Genomic DNA, 17,532 nt, shown 5'->3' with positions numbered 1-17,532 from the left:
AAGTCAGTTATCCTCCTCTCGAGCTTGAAACAGACCAGGGCCTCATCTTACAGTGTCCTTCCGTCAGCGCCGAAACCCAGTCCAGCCGTGCTACCTGACTCCTGGTCTCTAGCTCCGGGCCCTAGACTCCTGTCTGGGAGTTCGTTCAAGACACTCCTGATCCATCTAGGAGAGCGTGTCTGCTCAAAACCCAAGAGCTGTTGACGGTATCGTTGTTCGCGTTGACTGTTTCTGTGTTGGGCCTCGTTGATAATTTGTCGTTGTCGTCGAAGCCGCTCTGCCGCGACATTAGTCCTCAATTCTGAAGTTGAAAGACGTCCCAAGTCATGCCGACTATCGGATGCTGTGAGTCGCGAAGCGCTAGAATGATCAACGGTGGCCGACGGGCGCGTTATAGATTCATGGGCTCGAGTGTCCGAGCCTTCTTCGCTATTAGAGCTGCTCGGACCATCGGCATCGCGGTCTGCAGGATGCAAGCGATCAAGAAATGTGGCAGACTGAAGTTCCGACGGTGAAGCTGTCCAGCTCAGAGTGAGACTTGGCTGCGGTCCAACATTGGCCCCAATAACCGACCTACTACCCTCGGGATATCCCCGTGGAGGAGTCACAGGGTTGTCGCGCCCTGCATTCAAGTTCCGGCCGGAGATTCCTGTGTGACCAAGGTAGTTTTCCCGAAATGTATCAATAAGAGCGTCGCTTCGGTGTGGTGGCGAGGTAGGACGGGATGGTCGACGAGTTCCTTCGGTGGATGCTTGGAACTGTGAGCGAGGTGCAGGATGCGGTGGGGCGTTGACTCTAGCTCGCCGTTCAGTCAGACCCTCTTCTAACCTCGACGTCCAACGTGCTGTATTTAAGAATTCCACAATCAGCCTCTCTCTCTGTGTGAGGTCCTGTATCAAGCTCTCACGCAAAGGAGAATGATCCGCCCCATTTCCCCGTTCATTCGAAGTACGCTCGATCGAATCGAGAATAGCCCGGTGGGTTGCATCCGTCCCATGCCGAGATTCAGCGAGAACACGACCGTCAAGGTCAGATTCGAGTTCTTCAGAGTCATCTAGTATCGGCTCTGTGTACACTTCTTCCAAATCGGGGTCGTTCATATCCAGATTTAGAATCTGTCTGCGTATGAAAGCCTGGCGAACGTCCGCAACCCCGGCTCGTCCTTTGTCTTCAAGCCACACCAGGAGGTCCCAAGGCTCAGGTGCAAAAGCCATGCAACGCACAGCACCACCGTTACAGCACGGCCTGGATGAGTTGAAATTGCATATTATCGCATTCTTACCGTCTGCCTCGCCTGCTGTGTCTCGAACTGTGGCCACGTCGAACACTGTAATAACTCCCGACTGTGAACCGATAGCGCACAGTCGACTGAATGGCGAGAATGCAACAGTGAAGCAGCAGCCATCATCGAAGCGCGTGCCAATATCCATCTCTATGCAACGGATGAGATCCCAATCCCATGCAGGAAGCTTCTCACCGTTGTCTGTCAGAATCGTTGTCTCCAAATCACATGTAACGTCGTAGAAATATGCACGAGTCTCATCTCCAACCGCAGCGAGCAGAGTGGAGTCCGGTGACATAATAGCATAATTCATGCATGCTTGGTGAGGAAGGACCTTGAGGACTTTCGACCGAGTCAGAGAATAGATTGTAACAGTCTTGTCATTATTACTGCCGCACATTCAGCACCAACTATCAGACGGGAAGTCATCTATGGTGGGAATACCTTAGGATCATAATGTCCTCATCGGCGAATCCCTTGTCGGCACCGGGCAACCGGTGAACAGTCACCGAGTTCACAATGCTGCCCCCGAACTTGTGCAACTGTACCTCGGGCATAGGCGGTATTGAAGCCTGGTGAGTCGTCTCAGACTCCCCTCGAGACGGCCAAGGAGGGGAAAGCCTTGTTGGAGGTTCCAGGTTGATGGGTAAGGCACTATCGACATCTGAGGACGGCAAAACTGATGTATCGCCACGTGCGGTCTGATCAGCGATCCGTACAAAGGCGCACTCTCCATTATCGGAGCCCCCGACACCTATCCAACCATACCCCGCGGTGAGACATTTTGGTTCAAACGGTATGACCGCTATAGTCTCTCGCTTTTGCGACGAAATGTGAATCGAATATATCACTCTGTCAGAGACTAAGTAGATTCTGTCCGTGTCGGCGGTACTGATATAGTTGCGAAGTTGTTGGTGGCTACGGTAGTGTTAGCATGATTCATTCATGCGACAAACTCGCCAGTATAGCAGAGTGACAGACAAGTTGGGTATCTTGAAAGGGAAAAATCGGCGTTTTGTTGCGAGGACCAGTGACTCAGTTGAGTGGTGTCTAATAAAACAGCGAGGTCAGCCAGGTGAAGTTGAAACAAGCCAACACGAAAGGCAGGTTTGGACCAACGATAGAGCAGAATCCGTAGTCATGATGGTTTTGTCAAGATCACGCTGACATTGTTGGAGCGGGACTGTGGTAGACGCCGCGGCTGCCGAGCGGGCTGCAGAGAGAAGACGAGGGAGACGACGAAGGTGACTATGATAGAGGTAGTGCTGTAAGTGGCGATGGACAAGATTGCGAGGTGCCTTCTGTCGGTGAGGTACCCTACAACCTGGTAGTAGCAGCACCCGAACCAAGGTGGTTGTGATTAATGAGTTCCTGGGCTGGGGATCAGAATCGGAAGATAATTGCTGAGACTACTGCGACTACCTAGGTATTGGATCATCGTCAACCATAAATTCAGCTAGGGTAAGGTAGATAAAAGGTATAGGTAAGGTTGTAGTAGTATGATGGTGTGACTGAGAGTGACGACTCGGGGAATGGTCGAGGCCTGGGGTTGTGATCACTGGCCCGAGCTGATGACGTAAGTCTTGTCACAGACAAATCCGGGGGATCCTTCAGCGAATAATGCGGCTGGCCGAGATCTCATTCCATTTCCATCTCATTATCATCTTGTCGAGTCTCCGGAATCAGACTAGTCGGTCTATTCCCGATAGTAGATGCATCCAGCACGTTGAGGAAAGCTTGATGAAGCCTGTATAATATGCTCGCAGGCCCTTGGACGCCGTATTCTCTCTCCACACAGGGGAAGCACCAAGATCGCGTGATGAGTATCGTGCATTTGCCGTAGTGGAAGAAGTTGTCATTCATTGAATGACATATCTTGCGCGTAGTTACAGAGATACCTCTTAAACATTAAGACAGATCTCTGCAGCTATCAGCAGATAAATATGCCCTCTGCAGTGGTTGAAGAGAGCTAGTCGTCATGCTGCGACCCGGAATGCTAGCAAGATCTCCGAGGCACGTGACATCAATTGGGGAAGATCAGAGACAATTTGGCAAACCCCTGTATCGGGACGAACAAAGCTGACTGATGAATTGCATTCTCGGAATGGCATTAAGCAGCTGTAGATCGTGGGACAGTTGGATGGAACTCCGTCGTCAACGCCGGCTTCGGAGAACGGCGTATATGAACTCTCAGATTTGCCACAATACTGTAGAATTCCATTCTCTACCCGACAAGACGGGTAGTTGACTCCCGGTCTTGCTGTATACGACGACTATGGTGGTATAGGATACACACATTCCGTAGGGCTGATATTAGCAGTATACTCTATAATCCTCCTAAAGAGAGAAACTATGCGAAAAGATCTACCGCATCGTTGTTGTCTTCTCCTCTGTGTCGTCAGTGTAAACAAGGAATTTCATTACAACACAATTCGATATAGGTATAGCTAGGCTGTTGCAAGGTTCCTCCATTAAATAACATAGAACTTCCCTTCTTATAGGCATAACAACGCCAAAGACTAGAGCTACATCAGCAATAAAATGGGAGCTCAGGTCCTGCATTCAGGCCATATTTCTGCCTTCCCCCGGACAGTCGTTCTCCTACACTACTTGGGCACTGAGAAACACATAGCATATAAAAAGAGCATACAAGTATTAAAAAAATTTTGCCTTGCTCATTTTCGTTTGACTTAAGAGTACTGCCAGGCTCAGTAGGTAGGTACCTTACCAAGAAATTTTATTTGGACGGACAGCTCTCACAGCTGGTAATTGGCCCGGCTAGGAGGCGGTCTAAGGCTAACTCGGCTATCATTGGGTGGCCAGCTACGTTGCTGTGATTCTACCAATTTCGACGACGGGCCGAAGCTCTCCGTGCAATTTCTACTACTACCCGCCCATTCTCCCTTCTTCCTTTTGAAGTCTCTTTTTCCCCAGACATTAAAAAAAGTCATCTATCTCCATTCCTCCTCTCATCCTCCGTACCTTTCCCTATTTCTCTTCCTTTATCTGGTTCTCCTTCGATTGAATCGGACCGGAGTTCTCGCTAGTTCATTCTTTTTGAGTTTCTGTATTATCTACTTTTTAATCAAGTCACGATGATGCCATCTCGTCTCGTCCGCGCTGTATGTCCATCCTCTCCCGGAACATCATCGCAAGCTCGATCTTCTAAACTAACGCTTAATTTTCTCTTTCAGTTGCCGCGTACTGCCCGCACCCCTGCTTTCAGAGTTCCCGGCGCCTCTTTCCGGAGATGGAACTCGACCGAGGGTGAGAAGGTTAAGGGCCAGGTCATTGGTATCGATCTGGGTATGTTATTGCGGCAGTATCCCTGCTTGAGTTTTTCCTTCTAACGGCTTTCCTAGGTACTACAAACTCGGCCGTCGCCATTATGGAGGGCAAGACCCCCAAGATCATTGAGAACGCAGAAGGTACGTTGTTAGAAAAAATTTTCATGCCGTGATCTGATTGGATGCACGGATTCATTGCGTCGGCCGCGATTCTGGTTTCTGGCAGTTTAGCTGACTTGAGATGAAAAGGTGCTAGAACAACACCCTCCGTTGTTGCTTTCGCCCAGGATGGTGAGCGTCTGGTCGGTATTGCTGCCAAGCGTCAGGCCGTTGTCAACCCTGAGAACACTTTGTTCGCCACCAAGCGTCTCATCGGTCGCAAGTTCACCGATCCCGAGGTCCAGCGTGACATCAAGGAGGTCCCCTACAAGATTGTTCAGCACACCAACGGCGATGCCTGGGTTGAGGCTCGCGGTCAGAAGTACTCGCCGTCTCAGATCGGTGGTTTCGTCCTTCAGAAGATGAAGGAGACTGCCGAGAACTACCTCAGCAAGCCCGTTAAGAACGCTGTCGTCACTGTGCCTGCTTATTTCAACGACTCCCAGCGTCAGGCTACCAAGGACGCTGGTCAGATCGCTGGTCTGAACGTTCTCCGTGTTGTTAACGAACCCACCGCTGCTGCCCTTGCATACGGTCTGGAGAAGGAGGCCGACCGTGTTGTCGCCGTCTACGATCTGGGTGGTGGTACTTTCGATATCTCCGTTCTGGAGATCCAGAAGGGTGTGTTCGAGGTCAAGTCCACCAACGGTGATACCCACCTTGGTGGTGAGGACTTCGATATCCACCTGGTTCGCCACATTGTCCAGCAGTTCAAGAAGGATTCTGGCCTTGATCTCTCCGGCGACCGCATGGCTATCCAGCGTATCCGTGAGGCCGCTGAGAAGGCTAAGATCGAACTTTCTTCTTCCCTTCAAACCGAGATCAACCTGCCCTTCATCACTGCCGATGCTAGCGGCGCTAAGCACATCAACCTCAAGATGACTCGCTCTCAGCTTGAGTCCCTCGTCGACCCCCTGATCAACCGCACTGTTGAACCCGTCCGCAAGGCTCTCAAGGACGCCAACCTCCAGGCCAGCGACATCCAGGATATCATCCTGGTTGGTGGTATGACCCGTATGCCCAAGGTTGCCGAGTCCGTCAAGTCCATGTTCGGTCGTGACCCTGCCAAGTCTGTCAACCCTGATGAGGCTGTCGCCATCGGTGCTGCTATCCAGGGTGCCGTCCTGGCTGGTGAGGTTACTGACGTTCTGCTGCTCGATGTCACTCCCCTTTCCCTCGGTATCGAGACTCTCGGCGGTGTCTTCACTCGTCTGATCAACCGCAATACCACCATCCCCACTAAGAAGTCCCAGACCTTCTCTACCGCCGCTGATTTCCAGACTGCTGTCGAGATCAAGGTGTTCCAGGGTGAGCGTGAGCTTGTCAAGGACAACAAGCTGCTTGGAAACTTCCAGCTCGTTGGTATCCCTCCTGCCCACCGTGGTGTTCCCCAGATCGAGGTCACCTTCGACATTGATGCCGATTCCATTGTCCACGTTGCCGCCAAAGACAAGTCCACCGGCAAGGACCAGTCCATCACCATTGCCTCTGGCTCTGGTCTCTCTGATGCTGAGATTCAGTCGATGGTTGAGGATGCTGAGAAGTATGGTGAGCAGGACAAAGAGCGCAAGGCTGCCATTGAGGCTGCCAACCGTGCCGACAGCGTCCTGAATGACACCGAGAAGGCTCTCAAGGAGTTCGAAGACCGTCTTGACAAAGCTGAGGCCGAGCAGATCCGCGAGAAGATCGCCTCTCTGCGTGAGTTCGTTGCCAAGAACCAGTCTGGTGAGGGTACCGCCACTGCTGAGGAGCTCAAGCAGAAGACCGATGAGCTCCAGACTGCCAGCTTGACCCTCTTCGACAAGATGCACAAGGCTCAGTCTGAGCAGCAGCAGCAGTCTCAGGGCCAGCAGGGTGAGAACAAGCCCTAAATGTACTACTAACTATACCTGAGCGACATATTCAAAAGTTCATGAGTGACCTTTTGCGACTGTTTCTCCATCAACTTCTTCCTCTCTTCATCACTGTCTTAACACGTGTATGACATGTATACATATTGATAGCTTTCATGTTTTTCTCTACCCTTTTCATGTACTCTTCTTCCTCTCGGTGTATGGTGTTTTCATTTCCTTTTCTGCCTTCATACCTCTTGGGTCGGGTGAGCATACTTGAGATTTCATTTTCTTGGGGCAGTTCTTTGGAAAGGTTTAAAGGATTGCCTGAAGTGTAATCTAATGACATGAAGGCTGGGAACCACTAAACGGATGTGGTGGGCTTGTCTATCAGGAGCATACAATATGAAAATTCTCCTCTCTCTTCGAACATCATTATATTTAATAAAAAGATTTACATTCAAATAAGTCGCTTTCTTAATCTGGCTACTCCTCGGTTCGTCGAACGGTCAGCGTTACTATCCTTTGCTTACCGTTTGTTTGATATTCTAGCCAAAGGATCGCATGCTGGCCTCTTTGACTTGATTTGTGGTAAACTCTGAAATACTCCACACGAAAGTAGGCATCCTTGAGCCTGGCGTAGACGCCCGGAAGATGTAGATTAGTATGATCTTTGAAGGGATTGAGCTATGGGTCAAGCGTGCAATACATGGTACGGTTCAGTTTGCCCATAATTACTCCGTACAACACGGTAAAAAGCAGAATTAGAGCTTGCACGGCCTTGATCAATCGATGATCTGCCAGTATCAGTTTGCCTTGTTGACACAGCTATGGAAGGTCTATGTCACCTTTAAATTGAAGTGGTATGGCACTTGATTGGAACCGAGACGTCAGCTATGACACCTTGATGGATGAAACGTAGATAGGTCTATCAATTATTGTCTTAGGGCGATAAAATCCTTTAACAGAATCTTGGGCTGTCCATTTTTATTGATTTAATTCAAACGCTAAACAAACTAGTACAAAATCTACAAATTAGCCTGTGGAGGACATTGGTGATTATGATAGTCATGTGATAATAATAACAACAAAAGGGAAACACCAGGAGGGAAATGCAAGCATCAATATCTGTAGTACAAACTGGTGTCTATTAAGATGGACAGCTTGGACAGGATTTCCAGTCATTATTAACCTAATGAATTGACTGCTAGGTGCTAAATGCCATTATTATCCTAATCAATGGTCAGTGGTCCCTCAACACTAGTTTCATTCCTTGCATCCACCCGACCTTTGACCCATCGATAGAGTTTTGGCGAGAAAGGGTCAAGGAGGAATGTCGAATCATTTCTGCATGCATTGTTTAATCCTCACTTCCTGGTAATTCTGTACGCTTGCGCCCCTAAGGAGAAACCAACTGAGACACTTCCCCAGACTCCAGGAAGCAAAGGCAGGAAGTGGCCTGTACTTCCGTGACTCGAGCCATTATTATTGATCCCACCTTGATCATCTACAACTCAAGTGGATCACCACTGGACAGCACAGGATTCGTTTACACTTTACAATGTCCGAGTGACCTCCAGACTCTCTTTGTCCATTCGTACACGATACGGAGGATCTATCTAGTGATATTTAAAGCCAATATAGGGAACGCCTAAGTCAATCAAGGCAGGAGCGCGACCATAATTGTCGAATCATGTCGTCAATAATAGTCATGCTGATAGGATAATGATAATGTTAGCTCCATTTCTCTAAAAATGTTGTCAACTGGAAGGACTGGATTTTCTCTTATCGGATTCCCACAGTTTTAGCTGAACTCCACTGGAAGACCTGCAGAGTTGCAGTAGCAATGCAGTAGCAATGCAGAAGAATAAACAAATTAACTACTCGACCGTCATATATTTTGTGGGGTGAGGATTCCGTCAGTCGATACTGATTGCTGGCTCGAGTGTCCTGGATGCTTCGCACGGTATGATTATATTGAACCATGATAGCGGATAGACCTCGCGTCCAATAACGCAATGTAGCTTGTCATGGGAAGTCATTCCATGTTACTATTCTATTGCCTCCAATCCATCATCATCTTTAATATTAGAGTAAAATGGGGTAAAAACTAAGAAAAAAAATATATATAAAAAAGATAATGGACTCACGGGGGATTGAACCCCGGACCTCTCGCAATCATGGTCTGAAGACCTGCATTTATGAATGCAAAGCGAGCGCTACTACCACTGAGCTACAAGCCCATTCGTTGGTGAAATTACTCATTAAAATCCCCACATAGTTGGAAGCCAGGAGATGGTGTCGAAGCAGCAAATAAGCCTTATATCTGGAAGATGGAAAAGAGGCTAAATACCAGGTAAATCAAAGTAAGAATAATAAAAGGAGTTGAAGGGTTAGGGATAGTCACTAATCTGATAGATAATGAAGTTTTACTGTACCATTTCGATCAGTTGTCAATAATAATAATAATAACAATAATGTGTCGATTCATTCGACTTTCTGGCTCCCCCCACTTGGTCATAATTACATTATGGTGACTTTGAAGGCTCACCCCCCTTGAGAAACATGGAACGAAGACGCTCTTAATTTCTCTTCATAATGATCATTATCAATGCCAATTAAATTTCGATTTCTCATGGCTGGTTCTGGTGACCGGGTCAGTGTTTCCGAGCTTCGATCGTAGTTTGGCTCCTCTTATGAGCAGGGGTTCTGCACTAGAAAATCAAAGACATTTTGCTGCATTGTACCTTTCCAGACAGGCTATGGAGTATCAGCTTTGACTTGATCCAACTTCTATGGCATTCTATCTGCCCGGCTCCTTTGATTGTGTGACATACAAAAGTAGATCGCCCGATGCTCATTGGCTGTTGACCACTATAAATAAATTAAGTGGAGGGGCTATTTTTCTTCATACCCTTTTCCCATTTTCTTCGCCCTTCAGGAAAATGAAAAACACAAGAAAGGAGATCCCATCAACTGAGAGATGTACTGTGTACACCTAGTCTACTCGGTCACAAGCATTCTTGGAGATAAGAGTATTGTCTACCATTTATTAGGCTCATCGAGTCTACCAGTAGTAATAATTCCCTGATGTCAAGAATGCATAGAGTAATAATCCATGTTGTTATTGTGTTGGAAACCTGATCTTGAAACTTCTGATACATGTCAAACTTTAGCCATGGCTTAATCCTTGATTCCCCTCTACTTAGATTTGGCGATGTTTTATCTATCCCATGAATGATGATTCTTACTTCTTGGGAAGCTGGGATAGTCTGTTGTACCTCCGGTAGTTGGTCAAGGCACCAATTGATTCTTTTCTCTTCTACTGTTTTAATTCTGGAAGTTATCTTCACCGCCAAACATTAGTAGCCAGTCTGGATCCAGAAAACAAGGCCCCTACATTTAGTCCTAACATTTTATGGATCGTGTTTGTCACTAGTGTGACAGTAGTGGTCTTGTTTTTAAAGGGAACCCTGATTCAATCTATGCAATAATAATCGATTGCACTAGGCCTGATTTGTAGGCCGGCCAAGTAAATCCAGTCAATCCACACTCCTTTTGGCTTCTTGTACTACTTACACGCATCTGAACATGTCGAATTGACCTCAGATTCACTTTATCAAAGTCAGAATGGAAAATCAGAGCTTACTTATATTAGGAACTTCGATTTCAATGCCCATCTTAAGGTGGATATTCACAATATTTACTCTTTTTGTTTTATTATTACACTGCTGCATCTGCATCTGATACTGGAGCCCACTAACTTAGTGCTGTTGGAGGTCCTGCCTTGATCCATGGGTTTTGTTTGTTTTCTGATGACCACGAAAGTCAAACTGGGTTTGCTCTACAAAACAGAACTACTACTAGTATCTTAGTCTACTAGTCTAGCATTTTAGCTGATGAGAGCTGTCCAAATCAATTTGCATCTATTACTTAGTCTATTTTATTAGTTTTTTTTCCTTCGCCTCATTTTACCCTTACCTGCCTATCGCAAGAGATTTAAGTATTTTTCTCATCTAGACTGTTTAGCATTTAATCTCAACCTAGGAGGACTAGTTACATACTTCAATTAGTATCTAAACTCAATCCTTGTTTTCATATCAATCCAACCATCAGAAATCCCTTGCGTCAGCCGTTACCACTTGTATTCTTCTACTCCAGAATAGTCATCTTAGTGGGCGTCAATCAACAACTGGAGGGTCCACGGGAAATTTCCAATGGTCTAGAAAGCAGAAAAACGGGCAAGGTGCAGCTAAGACAGCCACACTAGCAGTTTGTTTTTCTTCTTTTCTGCTTTTTTGACTTTTTGTGACTCTATTGGTGAGCTTGGATTGTACGTACTACTTCGATTTCGCTGCAAACCCACCCTGCAAGTGTAGGTAAGTCTTGATTTTTCAGTCCTGTATTTCCCTTATTTCCCTCCAATCTCGAGTTGTCCATTGCTTTTCTGTCATTCATCTCTGTTCTTTCATACCTTACCTTTCTTTCCCTCCTTCGAGGTACTCAATATCACCGTCTATAATCGTCTATCACTTTGTTTACATTTTATCTAATTGATAATACTTACATCTCTCTCTTCTCATCTTTATCTGTCTCCAAATACACATCCCCTTCTTTGCGAGGCAGTTTCACTCGTGACGACTACAAAGCCAACCCACAACTCACTGCATGCTCTTCGGTACAGAGGAGAGATCCAAGTACACTTGAATATTAGTAAACGTTCGAAGGCTCATTCATCATGACGGTGGCCGCACCGCCTCCAGTCCCTCCCTCTGTTCACGAGCATGGCATCAATGGCCTTCCTGGCCATGCTGTGAACATGAGTCTGCCGCGATTCCACCCAATCGCAATGAATCCGAACCAGCCTATCCCTCCAGAACATGCCATGCAGAATCATCACCATCATTACTACCGTCCTTTCCCCCCTCCGCCGCCTATGCAGGAGCCCGGTCCGTCTGGCCCTCCAGGCCCTCCCGGTCCCCCTGGTCAACCTCCCTCTATAGACCATATCGAAGCTCGGTTGAGGCAATTAGAACAGGAGGAGGCCGCACGAATGGCGGCCCGAAGTCAACTACTTGCGATTCGGAAGCGGGAAGACGAGGAGTTTCGTAGGATGACTGAGCATGCTGAAGCCGAAGAAGAGGTATGCTGTGCCATCGTGATGTGGTGACCTTCAGTGACATAACCGCTGACTTCTTATTCAGGAGCTTCGTAGACAAAGAAAACGTCTAAAGAGAGAGTCTATGGGACTCGGGTATAATGCAACTATTGACTCGCCGCCTCTGCGGCCCACGCCGCCTCGTCGCTTGTCAGAAACGAATGCAGCCACGACCCTTGCGTTCTTCAAGCAACAAAGTCCCCCCGAGCCACGTCATATCCCACAACAACCACCGGCGGTGCAAGCGCCCCCACCTCACCACCCTCCACCACAACATACACAACACATCCAGCATGACCCGTCAGCGGCCAATGCCATCAGACGGAAACAAAAATACACGATTAAGAATGTAGAGGCTTGGGGGGAACGCCATGGACGTCCCGCCGCACATGATCCTTCCGGACGAGCGTTGTGGAAGCGGCCGTCGGACGGCAGCTTGGTCTATCTGACCTGCCCGGTTCAGGGATGCGGCAAAGCTGATTTTGTGACCCTCCATGGCTTCATGTGCCATCTGACGAAGAAGCACAAGGACCGCAGCCTGGGAAGCCAGTCTAGGGCGTTGGAAGTCTGCGGAGTGGTCTTTGACCCCAATGCTCCGCTCCCGCCTGTCTCTTCCGTGAATCGTGCCTCAACTGAGGAAAGCCGTGTAGAGTCAGCCCCGGCAGATCCTGACAACTACTCCAACGACATGGAGTATTCGTCCGCTTCTGATGAAGAAGGCCGGGAGCGGTGTCCTGTGAAGTCAGAGCCGACAGAACGACCTCTGCCCACCCCGGCAGCGTCTCTACCCACACCCGAAGAACCCACGACACTTCCGAAACCGAATGGCTTCACGAAACAATCTATCTCCTCGATCATTGATCGAGATCCTACCGCTGAGCAACGAGAAAGCTTGAGTTCTGCGGTTCCTCACACCTCTCCACGATTGTCGCCAGCTGCATAGCGCTTAATAATCCAGCAAAGAGAAATTAATTCCTAATAGTACCATTGAATGAATACACAAAGCTGAAGGACTGAAGGAAGCACGCATATCTATCTCTATATCCCTTGTGGTTAATGGTCTCATGAGCTAGTTGCGGAACCAGGCATTGTAAACTAATTATGGGACTAGGCCTTGGAAATAAATAGTCATAGGCCTAGCTGGTATATGCCTGCATGTCTATTTGTTAGTACGTTAGATTGAGATCTTGATAATAATAGGCCTTGATGAAGCTCTAGGTTCTCTACTGCAGTGGTAAGTTACCTCCCCTTGTTGTGACACTTTGCAGGTAACATCTTTGTAGGAAAATCATACCACTAGGACACCTTCGCCTCCCGCGGGCACTCCCAGGGCTCAATGGGATGCTCCATCCACTCCCCATCTAGGAGTCTGTCTGCCTGAACTATACAAGAACAAAGGACATCTCATAATCCTTACAACTACCCTCACTCTCGCGAGGCCTTCTTTATCCATGTCTCTGCTGCTGCAGTGATGCACCTTAGTTCTCTTTATCTTGGCCTTTACTTGTGAAGGACTGACCGCAACAATTCATTTGGCTTAGAACGGAATATTCACAATTTCAACCCACCCCAGGTAAGGTGTAGGCGCTGTGACATATATAAGGGCTCTCTGCCCCTGTCCCCCTCCGTCTCTCTTCTTCTTCTTATTCTCCTTGACAACCTCATCATCTTCTTCCTGTGATATACCTTGGTTTCTCGAACAGCAATCCCAATCCAACAGAGCCGTGAAGGAAAGATAGTAAAACTGCCTCCATTATCAGGTAACTGAAGTGGTTCCTGACCCTAGGGCGCCAATGACGTTATAGTGCATCTTCCACTTAATTCCTCTCTTCATAAGGTATTGACTCATTTCCTGTCATGACTTTCCCATTAGGGTATTTCTGTCCGCAGGCGGCCGCCGCGATAGCACTGAGTCCTCACCATGCCATGATGTCTTGTGCAGGCGCACGCAACGTATGGTTTTACAATGGTTTAACCCATGAACTCCTTGGTGGTGTACAACAGAACGGATCAATCACGAATGAGAACCTTTTTGAAGTGCTCACAAGCATATTACTCATTGTTGAAACATCAATCACTATTTGTTTAAGAGCCACTGGCCAGCCAATTCTGCTAAATGGCGAACCTTTAGAGAAAGGACACTATGATATCTTTTGTGCTGGAGGTAAGTATAGAGCAGAGTCCGTTGCAAACATTAAGGTAGTCAGCGTGCTAAAGCAGAGCCTGGTAGCCACGGCCAACAAGTTGGCGATGTGATGGACTCTGAAACCAGAAGAAAAATGGCGGAGTCGTCCACTGCATCCTTCACTTCAGAGTAGTAAGAATAAGCCACAATGAATCTGGCTAACTTTTTAGGCGACATCAAGCTCACTGATGAGACGCCCGTGCTCCGGATATGGTCCCATAGCCAAAGTGGTCCAGAGACCTCTTTCAGGGATGGAGTGAGGGCCCGAGACAAAAGATGTGTCTTGACTGGAGTTCTATGCCGTGGTGCCAGCGAAGGCAGATGGGGAACGTTTCAAGCAGCACATATCATTCCCGTAAAGGAGGAAGCACCCTTCAATCGAGATTTCAGCCACCTGATTACCACAGGATCTCATACCGCGCCCCTTGACTCAGTTCAGAACGGCATATTGTGGGTGAAAATATGCATGGCGACTTCGACAATTTCCTAGCTTCTGTGAACCCCGATGTAAGTAGTTGCACTGAGCCCTTAGCAAGCTATTGATCTCTTACCAGTCCACCTTTAGGATTGCTACAAAATCACCCACTTTGGTGACGATAACTGGGGTGTTGATGGCAACCAGTTAGATGAGGTATGCCGAAAGGAAAATGATCCCAACAATGTCGCAGACGAATTGCTCCGCTGGCACTTTTGACAGTCTGTTCTGGCAAACATGAAGGGGACTGGGGAGCCCATCAGGGAGCATGACATTCCCCCGGGGACAGATATGATTAAAGAGATAGTCCAGGGGCCAAATCCAGCACAGATAATGGAAGTAGAGCTCTATACCCGACTTCAGGTATTCCAAAGAAAACAACGCGAGGTTTGTACATGATAGTGGGTTAAGTTCAGGGAGTGATGGAGTGGAGCTTTACACACTTGACGGAAGCGGAATGACTCTTCTTACACAACATAAGGCGCGGATATCTTATTCATGGCCATCATGTTATAGCTGGCTAATGACGAGAGAAGCATACCTTCCCGGTTCCACCAGGTATACCACCGGCTACTCAATCTAACCGACTGACACGCGGGTGATTTTTGGCCGGTGAGTAAAACCTTTCTTCCAGTCCGCAGGATATTCTGGAACTGTATCTAGATCCCTGATGGGCGGAACTTTGTATGTCCTTTAATAGTAATGACTTCTAAAAAAGAAAAAAAGAAAATTGACATACCGGCTCTGCCAGGCTCTTCAAGAGCCTACGTAGCATCTCTCAACAGTAAAAGATGCACAACATAGCCTGTCCCCGATCTGAGGCCTTCACCCAACGCCTCATCGCTCAGTCGCCACACGCGAAACACCCTCAGGGTCTCTTGCAGCCACGCCTCGAAGACATCCGGAGACCGCTGCTGTTGCGCGATAATGCAAATCGTCGGGGGCCAGCTCGCTCGCCGCCCCGCCGTATGAACCGGCCTTAAGCGACAGAAGTCCGCGCACGTGCGCACAAAGGGGGCAACAAGCGCCTCGTTGTAGATACAATCGCACGATAGGAGGAGATCGAACCCTTTATCGTCCCCTTCCTCATCGTCACGGTCATGGTCATCGTCCCCCTTGAGCCCGATACTATCTTTCAACGACGCCGGAACATCCAGTTCCCAATCTAGCGCGGCAAAGGTGATATTGGATGACCCTTGCCCGTCTTGCTTGCGCGGCTGTTTCTGATGTCCCGTCGCCCGCTTCTTGCTCTTGCCCTTCGGCTGAGCTTTTGTGGTAGTCGGTGCTGCTGCGCTGTTGTTTTCGATGTTCTCACGGAAAAGTCGATGCACGTATTCCTGGTCTGTTGCGACGTAGTGCCGTATCGTCGGGCCGAGAGCGAGCGCTATCAGGCCTGAAATACCGCAGCCGAGCTCAACGACTGTCGACGAGGAGGTCAGGAGAGAGTGTTTCCAGAGAGGGTTTGATTGAGAGTCTGCGATCCATTCTGCGAAGGCGGGGGTGATTTTCCATAGGACTGGGATGGGTTAGCTGATTGGTTTCGGAGCTGGGATCTGATGAAGGGGAGGTCTACCTGCACCTGTTGTGCCTCCTGCTCGAGATGAGGAGAGGAGGGTGGGAGATTGGCTGATTGAGTAGTCCTGACCGTGGATGGTCACGTCCACGGTTGTCGCGCGGGAGTCGACGAAGCCTAGGTTCGCGGAGGGGATATCTCTTGAGAATAGGAGGAAGGATTCTGGAGAGGATTAATCCTTGGCTTTTCTTTCTTTCTTTTTTTTTTTTTTAAAAAAAAAAAATCTGGCTTTTCTCTACTAAGGCGCAACTACGAACAAATACATACCCTCTTCGGCATCTTCCACCTCCTCGCCAATAGACGACAGAAAATTATCCAGAACCTCTGTCTGATCCATACTACCTTGCTGAGTTTTATCTCTGTGCCAGCAGTTCAGTCACAATCTAGGAATAAAGCCTAGGCATAAAGCTCCTGCGGGTGAGCTCCGAGGATCGAGCCCCGAACTGTTCTCTAGCGAGGTACCTACGCATAATTAGCCGCTGTTGTGTCAAGGATAAACGGCGTAGCTCCATGTACCCTGTGAATCAGAAATTTTTCTTGTCTCGAGCTTGTGACTTCTGAAGATGCACGCTCCGAGGATAATGATCATGAAAGAACAAAGATTGATACAGTTTTCAAAGGTTTGAAGCTATCCTGAAAGAAGAACAACTGATTGGTCCAATCTTCAAAATTTCTGATCTGGGGTAAAAGAGCTCCAGGTCACGGGACCTGGGCTGTGCCATAGCGTGACCAGTCATCTGCTCAGTTACTGCGAACCTTAGTCCAGGAACGAATGAAAAAGTGTTAAAAGAGTGTCTACCAAGCCTCCAAGTTGCCTAGATTGCCTACTGCCTAGATTTATGGCTTAGAGGGCGAACCGTTTGAGTCTGTCATTGTGTTGGGCAAAAGTCCCAACAAAAGGAGTCTAAGGTCAAGGATCTTCGGAACTGAGCTTTCCCCGTAAGAGAGGTCACTTCCACATAGTGACTGCGACGGACGGAGGCATCTGAGCAGACGTGAGACAACGAGGAAACTAGAGCACCTGATGCTTGTCGTGAACTAAATTAATTATCCACTGGTTAATCTCAATCCATGATCAGAAGCGATCTGTTCGGCTGTATTGAAGCTCGAACCGCGGCATAGCTCCCAGCGAACAGTTACAGTGCATGTAACTTCGGATCTTCCTGACTTGGGCTTGCTCAATCAGTGTCGTGGTGCACAATATTCAGAGTTAAAAAGGAGCTGAGGATCGATAGAATCAATAGAGAGAAAGCAACGTGGATCAAACTGCTTTGTTGTTGTTTTTTGCTTGTTGCTGTCCCTGTAGCGTCATAGTAGCGAGGACCGCAGCTTGGGCCGCCCCCGTCAAGAAAGCCCAGCCACGAACACTCTTTAGGTTCTGACTTCATCCGCAGCAACTCGATCACCTGCGCGGCTTCATCCTCCTCTCCCCTCTCTTTCTCCCAGGCCCAGACTTTCCCCTCTTGGTCTTCTCGAGTGTCCGCGCTTTGTCCCTATATATTTCTGATCCCCTCTCCACTCCTCCTCGATCCTTCTCCAGCATTCCCCGCCTCTCTCGCCTTCAACGTGAATCTCCAATCC

The 17,532-nt window shown here is 48.2% G+C and overlaps 5 protein-coding genes and 1 non-coding gene across 6 annotated transcripts, besides 3 other annotated features; 3 read left to right on the top strand and 3 right to left on the bottom strand.

Annotated features, from left to right (window-relative positions):
* Nucleotides 1-47: 47 nt before the first annotated feature.
* NFIA_085410 (uncharacterized protein) lies at nt 48-1,839 on the bottom strand (the record flags this gene model as incomplete). Its single annotated transcript, XM_001260483.1, has 2 exons — nt 48-1,671; nt 1,727-1,839. The coding sequence occupies 2 exons, from the start codon at nt 1,837-1,839 to the stop codon at nt 48-50; spliced, it is 1,737 nt and encodes a 578-aa protein (XP_001260484.1).
* A 2,538-nt stretch (nt 1,840-4,377) lies between these two features.
* Nucleotides 4,378-6,599, top strand: NFIA_085400 (Hsp70 family protein; the record flags this gene model as incomplete). Its single annotated transcript, XM_001260482.1, has 4 exons — nt 4,378-4,404; nt 4,477-4,588; nt 4,645-4,710; nt 4,819-6,599. The coding sequence occupies 4 exons, from the start codon at nt 4,378-4,380 to the stop codon at nt 6,597-6,599; spliced, it is 1,986 nt and encodes a 661-aa protein (XP_001260483.1).
* Nucleotides 6,600-8,397: 1,798 nt separating this feature from the next.
* Nucleotides 8,398-8,423: a microsatellite.
* Nucleotides 8,424-8,701: 278 nt separating this feature from the next.
* NFIA_085390 lies at nt 8,702-8,803 on the bottom strand. The gene has a single exon. It is a non-coding gene; the product is annotated as a tRNA-Ala (tRNA).
* Nucleotides 8,804-9,015: 212 nt separating this feature from the next.
* Nucleotides 9,016-9,039: a microsatellite.
* A 2,259-nt stretch (nt 9,040-11,298) lies between these two features.
* On the top strand, nt 11,299-12,661 carry NFIA_085380 (uncharacterized protein; the record flags this gene model as incomplete). The annotated part of the gene is made up of 2 exons (XM_001260481.1): nt 11,299-11,703; nt 11,765-12,661. The coding sequence occupies 2 exons, from the start codon at nt 11,299-11,301 to the stop codon at nt 12,659-12,661; spliced, it is 1,302 nt and encodes a 433-aa protein (XP_001260482.1).
* A 1,390-nt stretch (nt 12,662-14,051) lies between these two features.
* On the top strand, nt 14,052-14,597 carry NFIA_085370 (HNH endonuclease signature motif containing protein; the record flags this gene model as incomplete). The annotated part of the gene is made up of 2 exons (XM_001260480.1): nt 14,052-14,357; nt 14,469-14,597. The coding sequence occupies 2 exons, from the start codon at nt 14,052-14,054 to the stop codon at nt 14,595-14,597; spliced, it is 435 nt and encodes a 144-aa protein (XP_001260481.1).
* Nucleotides 14,598-15,142: 545 nt separating this feature from the next.
* NFIA_085360 (S-adenosylmethionine-dependent methyltransferase) lies at nt 15,143-16,288 on the bottom strand (the record flags this gene model as incomplete). The annotated part of the gene is made up of 3 exons (XM_001260479.1): nt 15,143-15,894; nt 15,952-16,113; nt 16,219-16,288. The coding sequence occupies 3 exons, from the start codon at nt 16,286-16,288 to the stop codon at nt 15,143-15,145; spliced, it is 984 nt and encodes a 327-aa protein (XP_001260480.1).
* Nucleotides 16,136-16,162: a microsatellite.
* Nucleotides 16,289-17,532: the final 1,244 nt, after the last annotated feature.

Source organism: Aspergillus fischeri, genomic scaffold (genome assembly GCF_000149645.3).
Source record: "Aspergillus fischeri NRRL 181 1099437636264 genomic scaffold, whole genome shotgun sequence".
NCBI lineage: Eukaryota > Fungi > Ascomycota > Eurotiomycetes > Eurotiales > Aspergillaceae > Aspergillus > Aspergillus fischeri.
This window is presented reverse-complemented; position numbering and strand designations above follow the sequence as displayed.